Below are 18,730 nucleotides of genomic sequence, written 5' to 3' on the forward strand. Positions count from 1 at the left end.
TATTGTACATGATTTTGGTGGTGGTGTTAGATTAACAAATCTCTCAGGGTCTCTCGTGACCTGTCTCTGCTAATCTTTTGGATGATTCCTTGACCTGAAGAAACTCAACAGCCAAGACAAACAGAGTTAATAAATCCAAGTCATACCAGGATTAGGTTCAGATATTCACCCGCCCCGTATCTCAAATATTAAGAACCAATCCTCGCTCATTAATGCAGTAATTGTTCACCGCATAAGACGATTAGGCCTGTCCACAAGAGAAATCCTGGCCTGACAGCACTTACAGGAAGTCTAGGCTTGTTTGTGTGCTATAGACTTTAAGTTGTTGTGGGTTTTTTTAATTAAAGAATGGCAAAACCACCACAAGCCGTTTCCATTTTAATGTTCTTGGTGTTAATACAAATATTATAGCCTCCCTTAAAACAGTTATACACAACATTCCCAAAAGCTGAATGTTTAGGATGTGTTTCTAGGCTTTGCTCAACGTATTTGATGACTGAACATTCGATTCTTACCACTTTTTTCTGTTCCTTCCTAATCACGCCTTCCTCTCAAGATTTAGGCCGGATAAGGAATGCAGCCTGACCTCCCAAAGCTTAGCGCTCATTGACAAACCCGTGACTCAACCGTCTTGTTTTTCCATAAACGAAAAGGATGGAAAATGTAAAGTTTGTTTATGTGATTTTTGGATGATATGCTGTGACATGCAAGCACTCACGAGTCACGCCACTGACAATTCGCGAACGGATCGTTTAGTTCTGGGCCCGTATTTATCAAGCCTCCGAGAATCACTCACAAGAACACTGCTGAGAATTGACTGAAGAGTACAAAGATTCTTGGCTCAAAGTTAGTTATCAAGCATCTCCGTCATACTGGGTGTAGGACTAAATCTTAAGTGTCAGTCTTAGAGATGATTTGCGACACAAACAGGATTTTGGATGACATAGGCATGGACCAATCACTGAAGAGATTTCCTTATTTATGAACATTCTCAGATACATTTACAGTTTTTACATTCAACACACAATAAAGAATTTTCAAGAGAATAAATTATGATATACACATTGGAAATGAAAGATATGTTTTCCAGCATGTCTTACAAATTACAAATGTTAAACCGGTGTGCTGTTGACATGCCCATATAGGCTCGATTTTATTATTTAATCCAAAAGAAAACCCAATTGGTTGGAGGAAGAAGCGCTACGGCTTACTAAATTAGTCGAACAGCAATTTTTTTTTATAAAAGGCAAGTTCAGCCCAACATTAACCAGCTCTGTCCAAACAATACCGTTTGATTAAAGGGAAAATTCACCCAAAAATGAAAATTAGCCCATGATTCACTCACCCTCAAGTCATCCTAGGTGTGTATGACATTCTTCTTTCAGACGAATACAATCGGAGTTATATTAAAAATGTCCTGGTTCTTCAAAACCCATAAAGGTGCATCTATCCATCATATAACTGCTCCACAAGGCCCCAGGGGTTAATAAAGGCCTTCTGAAGCGAATCGATGCGTTTGTGTAAGCAAAATATCCATATTTAAAACTTTATAAAGTAAGTTATCTAGCTTCCGGCGAATCGCCTTCCGTCTGACGAGCTTAACTGGTGTGTAATGTCGTCAGACGTAATGCAGAAATCGAGGGTAATACAGGTATTAAAGGATTAGTTCCCTTCAAAATGAAAATGTCCTGATATTTTACTCACCCCCATCTCATCCAAGATGTTCATGTCTGCCTTTCTTCAGTTGAAAAAAAATACGTTTTTGAAGAAAACATTCCAGGATTTTTCTCCACATCATAGACTTCAATGGCAACCAAAATGTTGAAGGTCCAAATCAATGCAGTTTCAAAGCGCTTCAGATGCTCTGCGCGATCCCAGACGAGGAATAGGGTCTTATATAGCGAAACCATTGGTCATTCTCATCTAAAAATGAATATACTTTTTAACCTAAATTGCTCATCTTGTGCTGCTCTGTGGCTCGCCAGTGATTGCGTAATCGAAAACGTCACATTAGACGTAGACAGAAATACCGCTCCAAGCGACCGTGCAAGGACTAATACAAACTCCTTTTACCAAAAAACACTCCATCTTCAAATTCGTCCGACATTGTTGTTTTACCCTTTTTTTTTTTGCTAAAGGGTGTTTGTATTAGTCTTCACATGTGCGCTTTGTAAACATGGGGGTGGTACTTCTGCAATAGAAGTCAATGGTGTGGAGAAAAATCCTGAAATGTTTTCCTCAAAATCCTTAATATCTATTCGACTGAAGAAAGAAAGACATGAACATCTTGGATGAGATGGGGGTGAGTAAAATATCAGGACATTTTCATTTTGAAGTGAACTAATCCTTTAATAGGCGACGTGTCCTGGTTAAAATTGCTTATTTCTCTGGATTTAAAAATTCTTGGAAACATTTGGGATAATGCTCAAGTCAATAAAATATATAACATTAGTGGTTTTTGGAAATTTTTATCCAAAAATCTTACATATTGTGCCTTAAACCCATACACTCACCTAAAGGATTATTAGGAACACCTGTTCAATTTCTCATTAATGCATTTATTTAATCAATCAATCACATGGCACACATGGCAGTTGCTTCAATGCATTTAGGGGTGTGGTCCTGGTCAAGACAATCTCCTGAACTCCAAACTGAATGTCAGAATGGGAAAGAAAGGGGATCGAATAGGAAAAAGTGGCTACAATTTGCACGAGCTCACCAAAATTGGGCAGTTGAAGACTGGAAAAATGTTGCCTGGTCTGATGAGTCTCGATTTCTGTTGAGACATTCAGATGGTAGAGTCAGAATTTGGCATAAACAGAATGAGAACATGGACCCATCATGCCTTGTTACCACTGTGCAGGCTGGTGCTGGTGGTGTAATGTTGTGGGGGATGTTTTCTTGGCACACTTTAGGCCCCTTAGTGCCAATTGGGCATCGTTTAAATGCCACGGCCTACCTGAGTATTGTTTCTGACCATGTCCATCCCTTTATGACCACCATGTCCCCATCCTCTGATGGCTACTTCCAGCAGGATAATGCACCATGTCACAAAAGCTCAAATCATTTCAAATTGGTTTCTTGAACATGACAATGAGTTCACTGTACTAAAATGGCCCCCACAGTCACCAGATCTCAACCCAATAGAGCATCTTTGGGATGTGGAACGGGAGCTTCGTGCCCTGGATGTGCATCCCACAAATCTCCATCAACTGCAAGATGCTATCCTATCAATATGGGCCAACATTTCTAAAGAATGCTTTCAGCACCTTGTTGAATCAATGCCTCGTAGAATTAAGGCAGTTCTGAAGGCGAAAGGGGGTCAAACACAGTATTAGAATGGGGTTCCTAATTATCCTTTAGGTGAGTGTATATGCATACCGTACTAACCTTACTATTTCTGCCTAGGGTTGCCACCTTCAGTGTGGCAAAATAAGGGACACCCATTCACGACACGCCCCCCCCCCCCCCCATCCCCCGGAAAAAAATAGCCTAAAAAACAATTGCATAAAGGACAGAAATAAAGAATACGTCATGAAATGATTATTTCAACCTTAACAACTTGACAGCTCAATAATAAACCATAAGAAAACATAAGATCAAGTACGTGAACTTGCAACAGAACACATGCATGCTATATTATTTTACATTTGATTGTTTTATTTAATTCTAAAGAACTCTTAGCCTATTTGGTGCACTTATGACGCCTCATGAATCATGATGTCCAGACCTGTATGAGTTTCTTTGTTCTGCTGTACACAAAAGAAGATATTTTGAAGAAAGTTTGTACCAGGCTGCTTTGGGGGCACCATTGACTTCCACAGTAATCTTCCTATGTGTTCAACATAACAAAGAAATGTGTACATGTTTGGAACAACTTGAGGGTGAATAAATGATGACAGAATTTTCATTTTTGGGTGAACTGTCCCTTTAAGCCGTCATTCTGAACCAGTAGGCCTAATCACTTTTTTGAATTTTAAAAATGTTTATTTTCTTTGAATAATTTACTTAAATTATGACTATATTATCGTGTGCCCATTTGTCCCATTTTTATCTAAATATTTTTTAAATGTCATAAACTTTATATGACAGGATTATTTATTATGTATGATATAGCCTAGCTAAATTATAAATTAACATTTATTAGGCTATAATCTATTAATTAACCTGTCTAAAAAATAATAATTCTGTCTGCCAAGCTCTGATAATGTATTGGAATATTATATTAATATATTATCCATTAAAAAAAAACTATAGGCCTACCTTAAGCACGGATGTGTCTGTCACATAGACCGGTCTGTCACCAAAGTCAGTCAGTCTGAGACACTGAAATGCTTCTCATAAAGTGTGCAGTTGGCCTGAGGTTCATCATGAGTTACTGGACAGACCCATTGATACCTTTTTGATATTAATTCAGTTCTATATCTGGAGATCCTTTTGCGTTCAAACGGTGGACGCGACGCGAGCTCGACATGTTTTTTTAAAAAACCGCGCAAGTTTTCAGGCACACTGGCACAGCGCATGTTCTCGAGACTCCGCCGCTATGGCAACAAAGCCCGCAATCACGTACAAATGAGCTCCTGTACTACTTATTGTGAAATTGATTTGTTTATATTTGCTATCAGTATTCTCCACACTGCAAAATCCGCATGTGTTTATTGAACTATGTGTGGACCTGTGTAAAATACGGGACAAATCGCGTCCCGTATTGGTTTGATACGGAACGCGTCATTTTGCTTGTAAATACGGGACGATTCCGTATTTTACGGGACGGGTGGCAACCCTATTTCTGCCAGAACTGCCAAAGAAAAAGATGTGATAAAGGTAGTACGAGCAGTATATCCTGTTCCGAATTCATATTTTACCGAACATGAGCCGATTCCTAATAATTCGAAAACCGAAGAATGAGTTGCAAATAAAATGCGACTGAAAAGTGTAATTAAGGTATAATTTACTCGTTTTTATGAGCCGAGTCATGGCAGTAATTAACAAACTGAGATAAATGATAAACCTTTATTATTAAAACATATATATATATATACAAAAAGTGCCTATATAAGGCTTTATTGGAGCGTTTTAGTGCATGTCAAGTTTTAGTGGGGTGTCTGAACGGCTTTATCTGGGTTTAGAAGTTGTTCCTTGAAACGAACCGTTTGAAAGATTCGACTCACATAAATGAATCGGAGTTCTGTTCACATCAGTTATCGAGCACTCGTCAGGTTGAAATGCCGCCACCGTGTGGTCAAAATAAACACTGCCATTCTCCGTCACAGAGCTCAGGGAACAGAACGTACAACTGTGACGCCAAAGCCAGAGGCAAATCTAATGTACTAAAGTTAAAAATAAATGTACTCAAAAGTTAACAACGTAATAAAACATGTTTTAAATAGTTAAGAGCCTTTATTTGGTTGGCAAATGGGACAGAGTCAAACCTGCATCTCATACAGCCACACCGCTTAGACTATATTTATAATGTAATACATAAGTGAAAAAAAACAAAAAAAAAAACGATTTCCATCTTTTTTTTGGGAGTTTTTATTTTCTCACAAACCAAAGTCTGTTTACAAAAAACGAAACAAAAAAACAAAAAACAAAAACCCACAAAAATAAAAATTTGTACCTATATTGCATATCATGCTGCCAGTCATAACTACATGCAAAACAACATGACAAACAATTATAATATGAAAAAAAAGTTGGTATTAAAACGGTTTATATAAAAGGGATTTTTTATTTAATTAAGCTGTTGTTTTAACAAGTAGGTAACAGTGGAGCAGTTCAGTTGCAAGGGGCAGAAGAAGTCTCTTTAAATCCGGTCCAGAAAGACACGCGAGGAAAGCACATCAAACACATTCACACACATTCACACAAAGAGGACCATTCGCATGTAGAAACCCCAACAACAAGAAGCCCTTTAACAAATACAATGTTATCAAATCTCAAAACTATACAAGATACTACAACTGAACTAATACAATTACTATAGTTAAACTACAGAGATACAGGATGTGTAGATTATGGCTTTTTATCATCAAGTTTCAAACTCTACACATCACGAGATGGCATGATCTGTCAAAATGAATGAGGGCTTGGGGGAAAACAAAACAAAAAAAAGGTGGATATTTTCCACGAAAGCCCACTGTACATGCCCCACATCTGAGAAGTGCCCTCCAGCTCCAGTTTCACAAGCGTCACACTCTAATGTCACGATCACTGAACACATCTGAAAGCATAATCTCTACCCACATCAAACTATGAAACATATTCTATCTATACGGAAAGGAAGACGGTGGGTTCACACTTTTGCCATATTGCAGAAGACATATAGTTGAAATTAATATGGCAGAAAGCAAATCTCTGCCACTACACATTGATCCTTCCATTACTCAGCACTGTATTAAAGAGACCCACACTTTAACAAAACAGCAAAACATGTCGTTTGGACGGTAAATTATGAAGCTCAAATCGTATTGTCGGATAGCTGAATTAAAAGGAGAACTTGATCAGAATATGCCATGAGATGAAGGGAAGTGGAAGGATGTTGGTGTTGTCGGGAGCTCCGGTTGGGAGTTTCGGGATGACGGGCTCAGTCCGCGCTGACCTGCGTGGTGACCTGCCCGTCGGCCGTCTGGCTGGTGGACTGAATGAACATGGGCTGGGTCAACTCCTGTCCTGCTGGCATTGTCACCTGCTGGATCTGATACAGCTGCTGTAGAGACACAGAAAGAAAGAGAGGGAGGGATGTGTTACTGAACTCGGACAACTGTGCTAACACCACATAGAACACAACAGAATATTGTATTTATTATTATTATTATATGCAGGGCTTGACATTAACACCCGAGTCACTCCTACTAGTCACTTTGGCAGATTGAATTTAATGTATAACAGGGTTTCTGCAGGTTTCACCAAGTCAAATGTAAGACTTTTTGAGACCTTTTTAAGACCATTGTGAATTAAATTTAAGACCTATAAAAGGAAATGCCGTCGCAAATTTACTTGCAAAGTAAATTAATTTATTCAAATTGAACAAATCGATAAACTTGCACTAACGCATAACTCAATTCCACCAGGATTTTGTGACTTTTTTTGTGATTTTTGAGATAAAAAAACTAAAGAAACACCTTTTTTAACCTTTATTTAACCAGAAAAGACTCTGAGATTAATAATCTCTTTTACAGGAGTGTCCTGGCCAAAATGGGCAGCAATACATCAGTTTCATCACAAAAAAAAGAAGAAATTACAACACAAACAGACTAAAAACAGTTACATATCGTTGAATCGGTATCCATTTGTCGAATAACTGTTTTAAAATGATCCAAAGACAGCAAATTTCAAATTCGATTGCAGAAAAGTTTTGTGGTGGTAATTTCCAGACATTTGCATTTTTTTCATAATTAGGACACCACATTTACCAGATTATGTAAGATGCACAACAGCCACACATGACAATATAATAAACTAAATACATAAATCTTGTTTATTTTGGTTTAGGAATAAAGCAGGATCTGAAAAAAAAAAATGCATTTTGATTTTTCATTATATTTAGTAATTGCAGAAACACGAAAAACTGGAGGACTATTAACTATGTGTCTGTGGTACAATCTGAAAGAGACTCCAATAACACGAAAGCTGATTGGCTGCAATATAAGCTGCATGTTGGTCTCATTTGTAGTCGACTGTATTACAGCAAATTATATTTGGACCAATTAAACATTCTAAAGTGCTGCAGGATTTCAATGAGCATTAGAGCTAGCGTTACATGGGCGTAGGAAAATTAAGACCTGTTTAAAATGATTTCAGACCTAGAACAGAATACTTCAGCGAATTTAAGACTTTTTAAGGCCTAAAAATTAGATTTTGAAATTCTAGACTTTTTAAGACCCCGCGGAAACCCTGATAATACATACATTTTTCAATTGTAGACAAAGAAGGCATCTGAAATGATAACTAGTGTTATCAAAAATACATATCGATTCAAATACTGACATGCTTCCAATGCTAATTTCTCATAGAGTAGACACAGGACAGCTGCTCTCTCTCATCTCTCCGACAAACCCGCCTCCCCTCACTCACTCGCTTCATTTTCTTCGGATGAATATTGTTGCCGTTACAGGGCTTGAATTTCGCCGTTGGGTTGCGCATCATTTTACTCATTCCCTCAGATTCAAAGTGCACGCACAAAGCCGCCTTGAGTTCTTTTCCGCTCCGTATTGAGCTTAAACAGTCAAATACACACAAAATAATGTCAAAATGTCTTGGCGAGTATTCACGTAAACACAGTCCGTTCGGTTTTAAGTGAACGTAAATAAAGAAAACGCATGTGTATCCGTACATCAGGTCTTAAAGTGACGGCAGCCTAATATTCCTGCTGCCAAATTATGAGGTAATATTAAAAATGATCTATATGGCAGTTTTCCTCATGGTATCGATGTCAAAATTGTGGCCAGTGAAAATGCTGAATGGCTAGTAAAGGTAGATAGAGCAACCATTGAATACCATACCATTTTTTCCCTACTATGTTAGTCAATGGTTGCTCTATCTGGTTGGTTACAAACATTCTTCAGAATATCTTCTTTTGTGTTCAGCAGAACAAAGACACTCATACAGGTTTAGAACAACTTGAGGGTGAGGAAATGATGACAATTTGCATTTTTGGGTGAACTATCCCTTAACTTTGGAAAACCACTAGCCACAGTGACTGCTGAGCAAAAAAGTTCATGTCAAGCCCTGGTTATTTTTATTTATATTTATATTTTTTATATATTTTTTATATATATATATATATATATATATATATATATATATATATATATATATATATATATATATATATATATATATATATATATATATATATATATATATATATATATATATATATATATATATATATATATATATATATATATATATATATATATATATATATATATATATATATATATATATATATATATATATTGCATCATATATTACAATAATATTCTACATGTATTTATTATAATATACATGCATTTTGTTAAAGACATTTTCAAACAAGTGCATCATGCAAAAAAAATGATCACAGTTTCCACAAAAATATTAAATGGAATGATTTTTTCCCCCAACATGGATAGTAATAATACATGTTTCTTGAGCAGCAAATCAACATATTAGAATGATTTCTGATGAATCATGTGAAACTGAAGAGTAATGATGCTGAAAATTCAGCTTTACTACACAGGAATATATTACATTTTAAAATATATTAAAATAGAAAAGAGTTATTTTAAATTGTAATAATATTAAGGCTTTCGTACTGTATTCAAATACGTGCATACGTAAGGCCTTAAAACAATCAAAAAAGTCATTACCTGCCCATCAGTAAACTGGTTGAACTGTTGCTGACCCTGTTGTACTTCCGTCTGTGAAATCTAAAGAACAAGATCAAACCATCATTTTTTATTACATTCATCAAATAAAGGAAATGTGTTTAATGTGAAATACACAACTGCTTAAAAGGGTGTAACTCCTGTGCCATTAGTGTCACTAAAAGAATGACTTTTTAAAAAAGCTTTGTGAACACTCCTCCCAATTCATAGTTTTCATGTGACGTCACACCATTATAGGAACGCCCATCTGGAGGGCAAAACAAGGCTTTCCTCCATTGCCCACCAGTCATTTTTACCAGGTTTGTAGTCAGTTTAATGTAGTAAGACCAAATTCAATACACACCTTAATGATGTTGAATACTTTGTACAGGCAGGCAAATAAACACAGAATATTAATGCAACACAAGGTTTCTCGTTAAGTGTTTTTCCCATCGAAAATCATCATAAAGAAAACGCGTTGCATTCATATTCTTGGTTCATCTACTCGCCTGTATATAGATGCATTCATCAAAAAGGTGTAAACGGAATTTACATTTTTAATATCAGTGTTAAAGTACATTACAGCACTTTAAGGGTGGGTTGCACTAATAAGGATTTTTAACCTTGGTTCATCAGTTTTTCTACATAGTTAATCTATGTTTAAAATTAAGCGGTGCAACACAACTCGATATAAAATAAAACCCATATCAACAAATCCTTGATTAGCATTAAACTTTGATATTGGTGCAACTCGCCCTATAGTGTTTTTCACGTTAAGCGTTTTAAAAACGTCCCGCTGTTTTTAGAGGCAGCAGGTGCTGTTTATGGATCACAAGTGCCCAAAACTTACATCTTGTTCACATATTTTTGTTTTTAAGATGGAAAATTGGCAGGCAGTTCTATGGCTGTTTTGCCCTCCAAGGCACCGCGACTAGGGTTGGGTATCGTTTGGTTTTTTTTCGATTCCGGTGCCAAACCGATACTTTTAAAACGGTGCCTGAACCGATACTTTAAAAAAAAAGGCCACAAAACAAGGTGGATGACATTAAATGGCTTTTTATTTAATTTTTTATTTATTTAAATTGAACCATTTATTAAAAGTTTAATGTATACTTAAATGTATGAATATAAATAAATACAAAACACAATTTACTTATTTACAAATTATTATTGACTTATTTACAAATTCACAGTAAAACCTAAGCCACCTAACCCAACTACAACAGGCCTAAAATAACTCTAAATAACAGTTACAGTAATAACAGCAGTCGTCTGTATTCATGGTATGCTAAAAACCAGCTTCGAGCTTCAGCTTTATTTTGAAATATGATCATATTCTCTGGCTAAATATTTTAGAACGCATCGCCTTAATGTTTCCATGGCGACGCGTCATGTTTCTCACATGACACACAGCAGCCGCAATAGCGCTGACAGCTCAGCTGTATCGGGTTTATTTCGTTTTATTCAAAATATTCACAAACTTCTTAACTGTGTCACAAACTATCTGATGTTCAAATGTGTGAGTGAATGTGTGTTAGTTGATCTATAAAGCGCAATGGGCGGCGCCATGTTAGTTTGCGCCTCAGAATCGGATCTGTCGGATTTACAACACTTGAGTTCATTCTCGTCTCACGAAATACATGAAAGTAAGTGACCAGTGAACTGGAAGAAGAATAGAGTAAACTATATAGTTACTATATAATGTGCATCAGATGTGAATAAAACATGTAACATTAGTCAAATTATAACCGTCTAAAAGGATTGTCATTGCCGCTTCCATAGACATCAGTGTGTGTTTTTTGCTAGTAGCCTACTTATGAGCATTTAAATGTCTGAAACCTGAAATAAACATGATGTGGTTGAAAACACTGAATAGTTTTCATGAGTTGTGATGAGACCAGCGCTGAGCGTCTGTCTCTGGCTCGGTGCCAGCCAAAGCGCAAAAGCACGTTTGAATTTTGGCACCGAAATGAGGAACCGCATTCTGCGTTCTGATTCGGTCCGGTACATACCGGTTATATAAGTACCGGTGCCAATCGGTACCCAACACTAACCGCGACAGTCACGTGACTGAAAACTATGAATTGAGTTGATATTGTTAACCATCTTTAAGGTCTCTATGTGCTCATATAAAGGTTTCATGCTTTACCTGCTGAGCGTTTGTTGCAAGCGTCTGTATTTGTCCTTGAACAACCTGTGTTCCTGAGACGGGCTGAGCCAGGCGAATATACTGCAGCTGGCCGGTGTTGAGCTGCACCTGCAGGACACCACAAGAGGGCACAGATGAGCACACATCATTACCTCCAAATAACCGTGTGTATTCAGAACGGCTATGCCACATTCCCAATCTACAATCCTTTTAAATGACTCTAAATCACAAAATAAAAAGATAAACGTTCTTACTGGAATCTGCTGGATCTCTCCCGTGTTGGTGATGATCTGCTGCATGACCTGCATAGTCTGTCCCGCCGGCTGTGCCGCCTGCGCCTGTCCCTGTCCCTGCGCAGCCGCCTGCACGATCTGCACCTGCTGGCCCTCGCCCACCTGCATTGTCACAGGGGCACTCTGAAAGATGAAGGATGAAAGCCATGAGGGTGGGACTGCGGCTTTAAATTTACACACAAGCCGTTTCATCCTGCAGTGTGCCTCAAAAGTCTCTTTCAGCATGTACGCTGAACATTTTTACAGTCAATGGATGGAACGGACAAAGCTAGCATTAGCATTACAGCTCACGCCTAACACTCCCCTGTGGGCTGGGAAGGCCTCCAAAAGAAAGTGAAACTGAAGACGTGTGGAGGAAAGGGGAGAGATGCAAGACTGTGACCCCGGGCCTTTGCGTCGAGCGGAGAAACCCGTGCGGCGACTGCGGAGGTGTGACAGACGATCTCTCCTCTTCAGGAACTGACACCCGATAGGCCAGAGCAATTTACTAAGCAGCACAACTTTATCTGGCCTGAGACGTGCAGTGACCTCATGTAGCATCAAATAGAGGGCATATGAATTGCAGATTTGGCCGTGTGAATAACATCTGCTTCTCTCTTTGTTTTAGGAGGACACGGTGACTTTAGCCTTCAATTATTCACTTAGCTAATCTATTATATCAGACTCTCAACAGTTTGGGTTTAAGATTTTGGTAACACTTTACAACAAGGTTTCATTTGTTAACATGGACTAACAATGAAAAATATCTCTAAAGCATCTCAGTTGATGTTAATCTCAACATTTACTAATACATTATTAAAAACAAAAGTTGTATCCGTCATTGTTACGGTGTGATTATATATTCAAGTACTGAGTAATAATTAACTACATGTACTTACTATAGGGTAGGATTAGGATTTGGTTGAGGGTTAGTTGTGTGTAATTATGAATAGTTTATAGTTATTACTATGGTAAATACATGTACCTTATGTAACAAGGACAATGTAAATAAAGTGTTACCATTAATTCATGTTAACAAAGATTAATAAGTGACGAATGTATTGCTCATTGTTAGTTAATATTAGTTAATACATTACCTAACCTTACTGTAAAGTGTTACTAAGATTTTTTAATGTTTTGAAATTAGTCTCTAATGCTCAACAAAGCTGCATTTATTTAATCAAAAACAGTATAAACATTAATACTGTGAAATATTACAATTTAAAGAACGTTTTCTATTTTAATATAATATAAAATGTAATTTATCCCTGTGATCAAAGCTGTATTTTCAGCATCATTACTCCAGTCTTCAGGGTCACATGATCCTTCAGAAATCATTCTAATAGGATGATTTGCAGCTCAAGAACATTTCTTATTATCATCATCAAGGAATTATTATATGTGCTTAATATTTTTGTGAAAACAGCATTTTTCAGCATTTATTTGAAATGGAAATCTTTTGTAATATCATAAATGTCTTCAATTTACTGCATCCTTACTGAATTAACCCCCCGGAGCCGTGTGGTGCACTTTTAAAATGGGTGGATGCACTTTTTTGAGCTTCAAATTTTGGGCTGCCATTATAATGCTTAGTAATTAGCGAGGAGATTTTTTTAATATAACTCTTATTGTGTTCGTTTGAAAGAAGAATGTCATATACAGCTAGGATGGCTTGAGGGTGAGTAAATCATGAGCTAATTTTCATTTTTGTGTGAACTGTCCCTTTAATGTCCGTAATGTTTTTATACATGATAACAGTTTTCTCATTGCAAAATGGTACAAGACTCCTTTTGAAGTCTCACTAAACACTACAACATAAATAACACTTATATCGAAAACGCCAATTTTGAAGCAGTTATGTTTATAAAAAAAAAAATTCTAATAAATAACTAGAACATTTGGTGTGCGTGTGTGCAGTTTACGCTGTAGAACAAAATATTCAAGTATCGTCAATTTATGTTTATCAGACTTATTTTATTCATGAATTGAAAACCCCCATTATAAAACCCCATAGGAAAATCTCGAGGAAACCAGTGGAGAATTAGTCTTCTGGGTTTTGACATTCTCCCTGCACCACTCCGTAACATGATATAAACTATAAACTAAAGGGTTAGATCACCAGAAAATGAAAATTCTGTCACTCACACTCATGTCGTTCCAAACCCATAAGACCTTCGTTCGTCTTCAGAACACAAATGAAGATATTTAATACGCTGTTGACGTAGTGTAAACAGTACAGCGCTTCCTAGTTCTACGGCAGAACGACTCATGCGACTCGGTGCTCACATGAACAGCGTCGGCCAATGGTAAGCCAGCGTTCTGGAAACACTGCACTGTTTACACTGCGTCAACAGCGTAAGAGTCTGACACAGGCTAGAAGAAATTGTTGAATAAAGTCGTTATTTTAGTTTGTTTTTGCGCACAAAAAGTACTCATCACTTCATAAAATTAAGGTTCAACCACTGTAGTCACATGGACGATTTTAACGATGTCTTTACTACCTTTCTGGGTATTAATTACAATGCTGTCCATGGAGGGGTCAGAGAGCATCAAAAATATAGTAATTTGTGTTCTGAAGATGAACGAAGGTCTTACGGGTTTGGAATGAAGTGAGGGTGAGGAATTAATGACGGAAATGTACAGTTTTGGGTGAACTAACTCAGGCAGTAGAACTGTATTACCAAACATCTGCTTCCGTTTACTGCATTGTTTAATGTATAGTACCCAAACGGGGATATTTTTAACTATTGTATTGTGCTTTGAAATGCAGTTCTTATTCAACTGTCATGACAAACAGCGCTAAAAAAAGCTCCTTTGTGCTTTGTGAATACTTTTGGGGGAAGAATAGGCACCATTTTGAGGGGTTTGAGGTGTTTACCGTGATAGGGGTCGCCTGTGATTGAGCGACCTGCACCTGCTGCAGCTGCTGCATGGTGGTTCCCTGCAATACCTGAGGAAGAGGAGGAAATAATGCCAGAAAGAGAGAGTGAACTTCACAACACAGGCAAGCACATGCAAAGCGCATACTCAAACATCACATACAAAAGCAAAAAAAAAAAGGCAATGCACTGAGAAGCCACAAATAGTGTAAAGAAATGAAAGCGTGATGCGTCGCATGTAGTATGAACTGACTTTAAAAGGCATGTTCACAGCATATCCACAGTTTGGGGGATGACATGCATACGTTTTTTTTTTTATGAATTCAAAAGTTCATACCAAGCCTGAAATATCTGGATTTTTAAAAATAAAAATAATTTAAATTGTGAATAAGTGTGAAAGATTTCTGTAAAAATGGACTGTGTCATTCTGTAGTTTCAGATGTGGTGTGAACAGGCATTAACTGAAGCAGAGCGAAGATGAAGCCGTCTGTTACAGCAGACGAGGGACAGCTCTGCTGTAAAATGTGAAAATAATGAGTTTATGGAAGTTTTGCATTTGGGGAAATGACTGCATATAGCAGCACAAAGCAGTGAGCAGACAGTGAGATGAAGCTGAACTGACTCTCTGTCCTCAGGTATGAAGATAAAAACCCACCAACAATCAATTTGGCTTAAAGGGTAAACAGAAGTGAGCTCGAACAGAGCGCATGAAGGAAGAGGTCACAGTCTGACAAATGTTTTGTCAATTTTTCAAAAAACATGTGGTTGCCTTTTTTTCCATGTGCATAAATTCTCTACTACACCACTGTTTTTCCACCACCTTATTTCTTTCTTTCTTTCTTTCCTATGTAGATATTCTTCCGTTCACACTTTGGGGTTAAGATTTTTATAATGTTTTCCAAAGAAGTCTGTTCTGCTCACCAAGACTGCATTTATTTCTTCAAAAGAGCACTAATATTGCGAAATATTATTACAATGAAAAATAACTGCTTTCCATTTTTTTATATAGTTTAAAATGTAATTTATTCCTATGATGTAAAGCTGAATTTTCAGGATCATCATCCTTCAAAAATCACGTTTCCACAAAAATATGTTGTGCTAACATTATAAATGTCTTTACTGTCACTTTTGATCAATTGAATGCATCCTTGCCGAATATTATTTATATAAAGGAGAATCTTACTGACCCCAGACTTTTGATAATATAAGCGAAGTCCAAAAGTATGACACCACTATTGAAAATGCTTGTACTTTGCATCTTTTTCCATAACAAATTCTATCATCAGCATACACCACACACACACACACACACACACACACACACACACACACACACACACACACACACACACACACACACACACACACACACACACACACACACACACACACACACACACACACACACACACACACACACACACACACACACACACACACACACACACACACACACACACACACACACACACACACACACACACACACACACACACACACACACACACACACACACACACACACACACACACACACACACACACACACACACACACACACACACACACACGAACAATGCCACTAATTTCCTTATTTGATTAGAGACCTAGAAATTGTCCACAATCTTAATTATCTTTGATCTTACATTACAATGTTTGTTTTAATTTTTTTATAAACTAAAAATGTATTTCCAGATTACATTTTTGAATCTCATTTTCATTATGGTGTGACATTTTTGAACCCCACTGTATATATTTGTCCCCAGTGCTCTCGAAGGTGACTTCAGCACAACTTTGGCCAAATCTGACAGGTCAGCAAACCGCAGCTTGCTGAAGCAGCACTGATCGGTCCACCACAGACAAAAAGAGCAAGAAAGTGAGAAAGAGCATCCCTCCCTCCCTCACACCGGTGGAATTAAACTAGTAAACGTGAACTAAATTAAAATAAAACAGGAGAGGCGTGGAGACGGCTGCTGAGATCACATGAGAGACTGACTGGACTCTATCGTTCACCTGATAGCAACGTGTGAATGACACCTCTGGGCTTTCAACCTTCACCAATCATGTTTCAAATGATCCTGTAATAGGCTGATCAAAGTAATCAGGGCTCAAGTGTTGTGCGAGAGTGTAGGTACGATAAAGTTTCAGGCTATTGTCCACCAGACCATAGTATAATATACCCGAGGGTAATTACAAGGGCAAACAACGTTCTCCAAGCCTCCAGATGCCAGTTCTCTCTCCTCCGTTGAAATGTTTCCTTTTGAAACAAGAAATTTGGGTGGGACATAGCGAAAGAGTAGTCCGTTTCTTTTAAATAGTCAAAAGGCTTTAGTTGCATTATAGCCATAAATTCTGATTTGCTGTGTCATGCAAGAGGAGTCATCAATATATTTTGCATATATATGCAAAATATTACTGAAAGGCTTTGTCTGAAATACTCTAATTACTTTGCGACTGCTAAAAAAAAGTATGTATGTTCTATACAGTATGAACATAATCCAAACACATTATATTCACCATGTTATCATTGTCATGTGATCTACCAGCGTTGGTTGCGTCACTTCACTGCCATTCACAACTCCTCTCCCGTGGCCTCATGGGATAGTAAAGTGTCCATCGTATGCACACTTCTGAATCTCACTGGAAATAGTAAGTCATCTGGGTGTTTTATGAATACTGTGAATTTGGAGGTACTATTCTTTTCACATACCGTTTTTTGCTATATAGCAGGGAAGTGAGCGTTAAAGATGCAGCTTTAAAGGGATGGTTCACCCAAAAAGGAAATTCTGTCATCATTTACTCACCCTCAAGTTGATCTAAACCTGCATGAAGTTCATTCTTCTGTTGAACATATGAAGATGTTTTGAAGAATGTTGGTAACTAAACATTTGCTGATCCACTTTGACTTCTATAGTATCAAATAAAAATACCATGGAAGTCAATGGGATCCAAAAACTGCTTGGTTACTAACATTCTTCAAAATATCTTCTTTTGTGTTCAACACAAGAGAGAAATTAATGCAGGTTTAGAACAACTCGAGGGCGAGTAAATGATGACAGAATCTTTATTTTGGGTATACTCTCTCTTTAAGGCCTGTTCACACCAAAGACACTACAACTATAACGACACAGAAAAACTATATCCACCGCTCACACGTCTGTTATATTGACAGCTAGCGGTCAAAATTGGTACTGCAGCCAAAATTCAAAATATTGGAAGGAGTCGTTTCGCCCACATCCTCCACCTCCTCAGACTCAACGCTCACGCGGTTTGCCAGATTAAGGGACACACAACAGGAACGAGCACAATTGACAATGGAAAGCCTTATACTTTAAGTTGATCAGTTAATGAATACATTTGTTTTTATTGCAGAGGCTTTTAGGTCGGGTAGAATCTGTGATCACTGACCCAGTTTGTTTGCTGGCTTCCGTGGCTGTTTTCTGCCAACTGCCAGCCCGGGGTGTTGAAATACTATTGGGTAAATTGGCAGTGGGCGGGATCACAGACCAAAACATAAACAAACATTCCAACCCAAAATACACATTTTTTAAAGTAGAATAACTGGCTGTAGTAGTGTTTTTTCTGGTATTTGGACTAAATCTCTACAAAAACATTATGGAATTGTTATGCTTTAGTACAGACAATGCACACAAAAACTTAAAGTACATACTCAGAATGTTATCATCCATTGGCGTGGATGGATGCATTTATCTTTAAAGGCCCGTTCACACCAAAGAATAATAACTATAGCTCATTGTTTTATTGCTAGAATCCATATACACACTATGTCCTTGGGTTTGTGGCAAGTGAGTGGGGATTACCTGGCCCTGCTGGGGTTGAGCGATGATAATCTGCCCTGGCTGTAGTGTGGTGGCTGTGGGAGCGGCCACCTGCTGGCCTTGCTGCTGACCTTGGACCTGCACTGCGCTGGGCTGCTGCGCCAGAGTGAAGTAATACTGGACCGGCTCAGTCGGGGCGACGGACTGACGCACTTCCTCCTACACACGCGGGCACATTTATAGAGAAATATGTACCTTATATTGCAGAACACTTCAGCAGGATCGTCATAAATCCAAAA

General features: G+C 37.7%; 2 protein-coding genes across 35 annotated transcripts in view; one reads left to right on the forward strand and one right to left on the reverse strand.

The window, feature by feature from the left end:
• LOC307133915 (counting factor associated protein D-like) overlaps positions 1–18,730 on the forward strand; it is a 536,798-nt gene that overhangs the window by 384,871 nt on the left and 133,197 nt on the right. The gene's annotated exons all lie outside the window — the stretch shown is intronic.
• nfyc (nuclear transcription factor Y, gamma) overlaps positions 5,008–18,730 on the reverse strand; it is a 30,730-nt gene continuing 17,007 nt past the window's right edge. For 12 of the 34 annotated variants that reach the window (XM_079829252.1, XM_079829284.1, XM_079829280.1 and 9 more), the window contains exons 6-12: positions 18,474–18,650; positions 18,061–18,123; positions 14,653–14,724; positions 11,757–11,918; positions 11,503–11,610; positions 9,357–9,416; positions 5,008–6,709 (exon numbers count right to left, since the gene is read on the reverse strand). In XM_079829252.1, the coding sequence (XP_079685378.1) occupies positions 6,587–6,709; positions 9,357–9,416; positions 11,503–11,610; positions 11,757–11,918; positions 14,653–14,724; positions 18,061–18,123; positions 18,474–18,650 (765 nt within the window). In that variant the 3' untranslated portion in view covers positions 5,008–6,586. The remainder of the gene's footprint in view (positions 6,710–9,356; positions 9,417–11,502; positions 11,611–11,756; positions 11,919–14,652; positions 14,725–18,060; positions 18,124–18,473; positions 18,651–18,730) is intronic. The other 22 variants (XM_079829263.1, XM_079829259.1, XM_079829264.1 and 19 more) reach the window with 2 other exon arrangements.

The sequence above is a fragment of the Gobio gobio genome (assembly GCF_949357685.1).
Source record: "Gobio gobio genome assembly, chromosome: 11".
NCBI classification, from domain to species: domain Eukaryota; kingdom Metazoa; phylum Chordata; class Actinopteri; order Cypriniformes; family Gobionidae; genus Gobio; species Gobio gobio.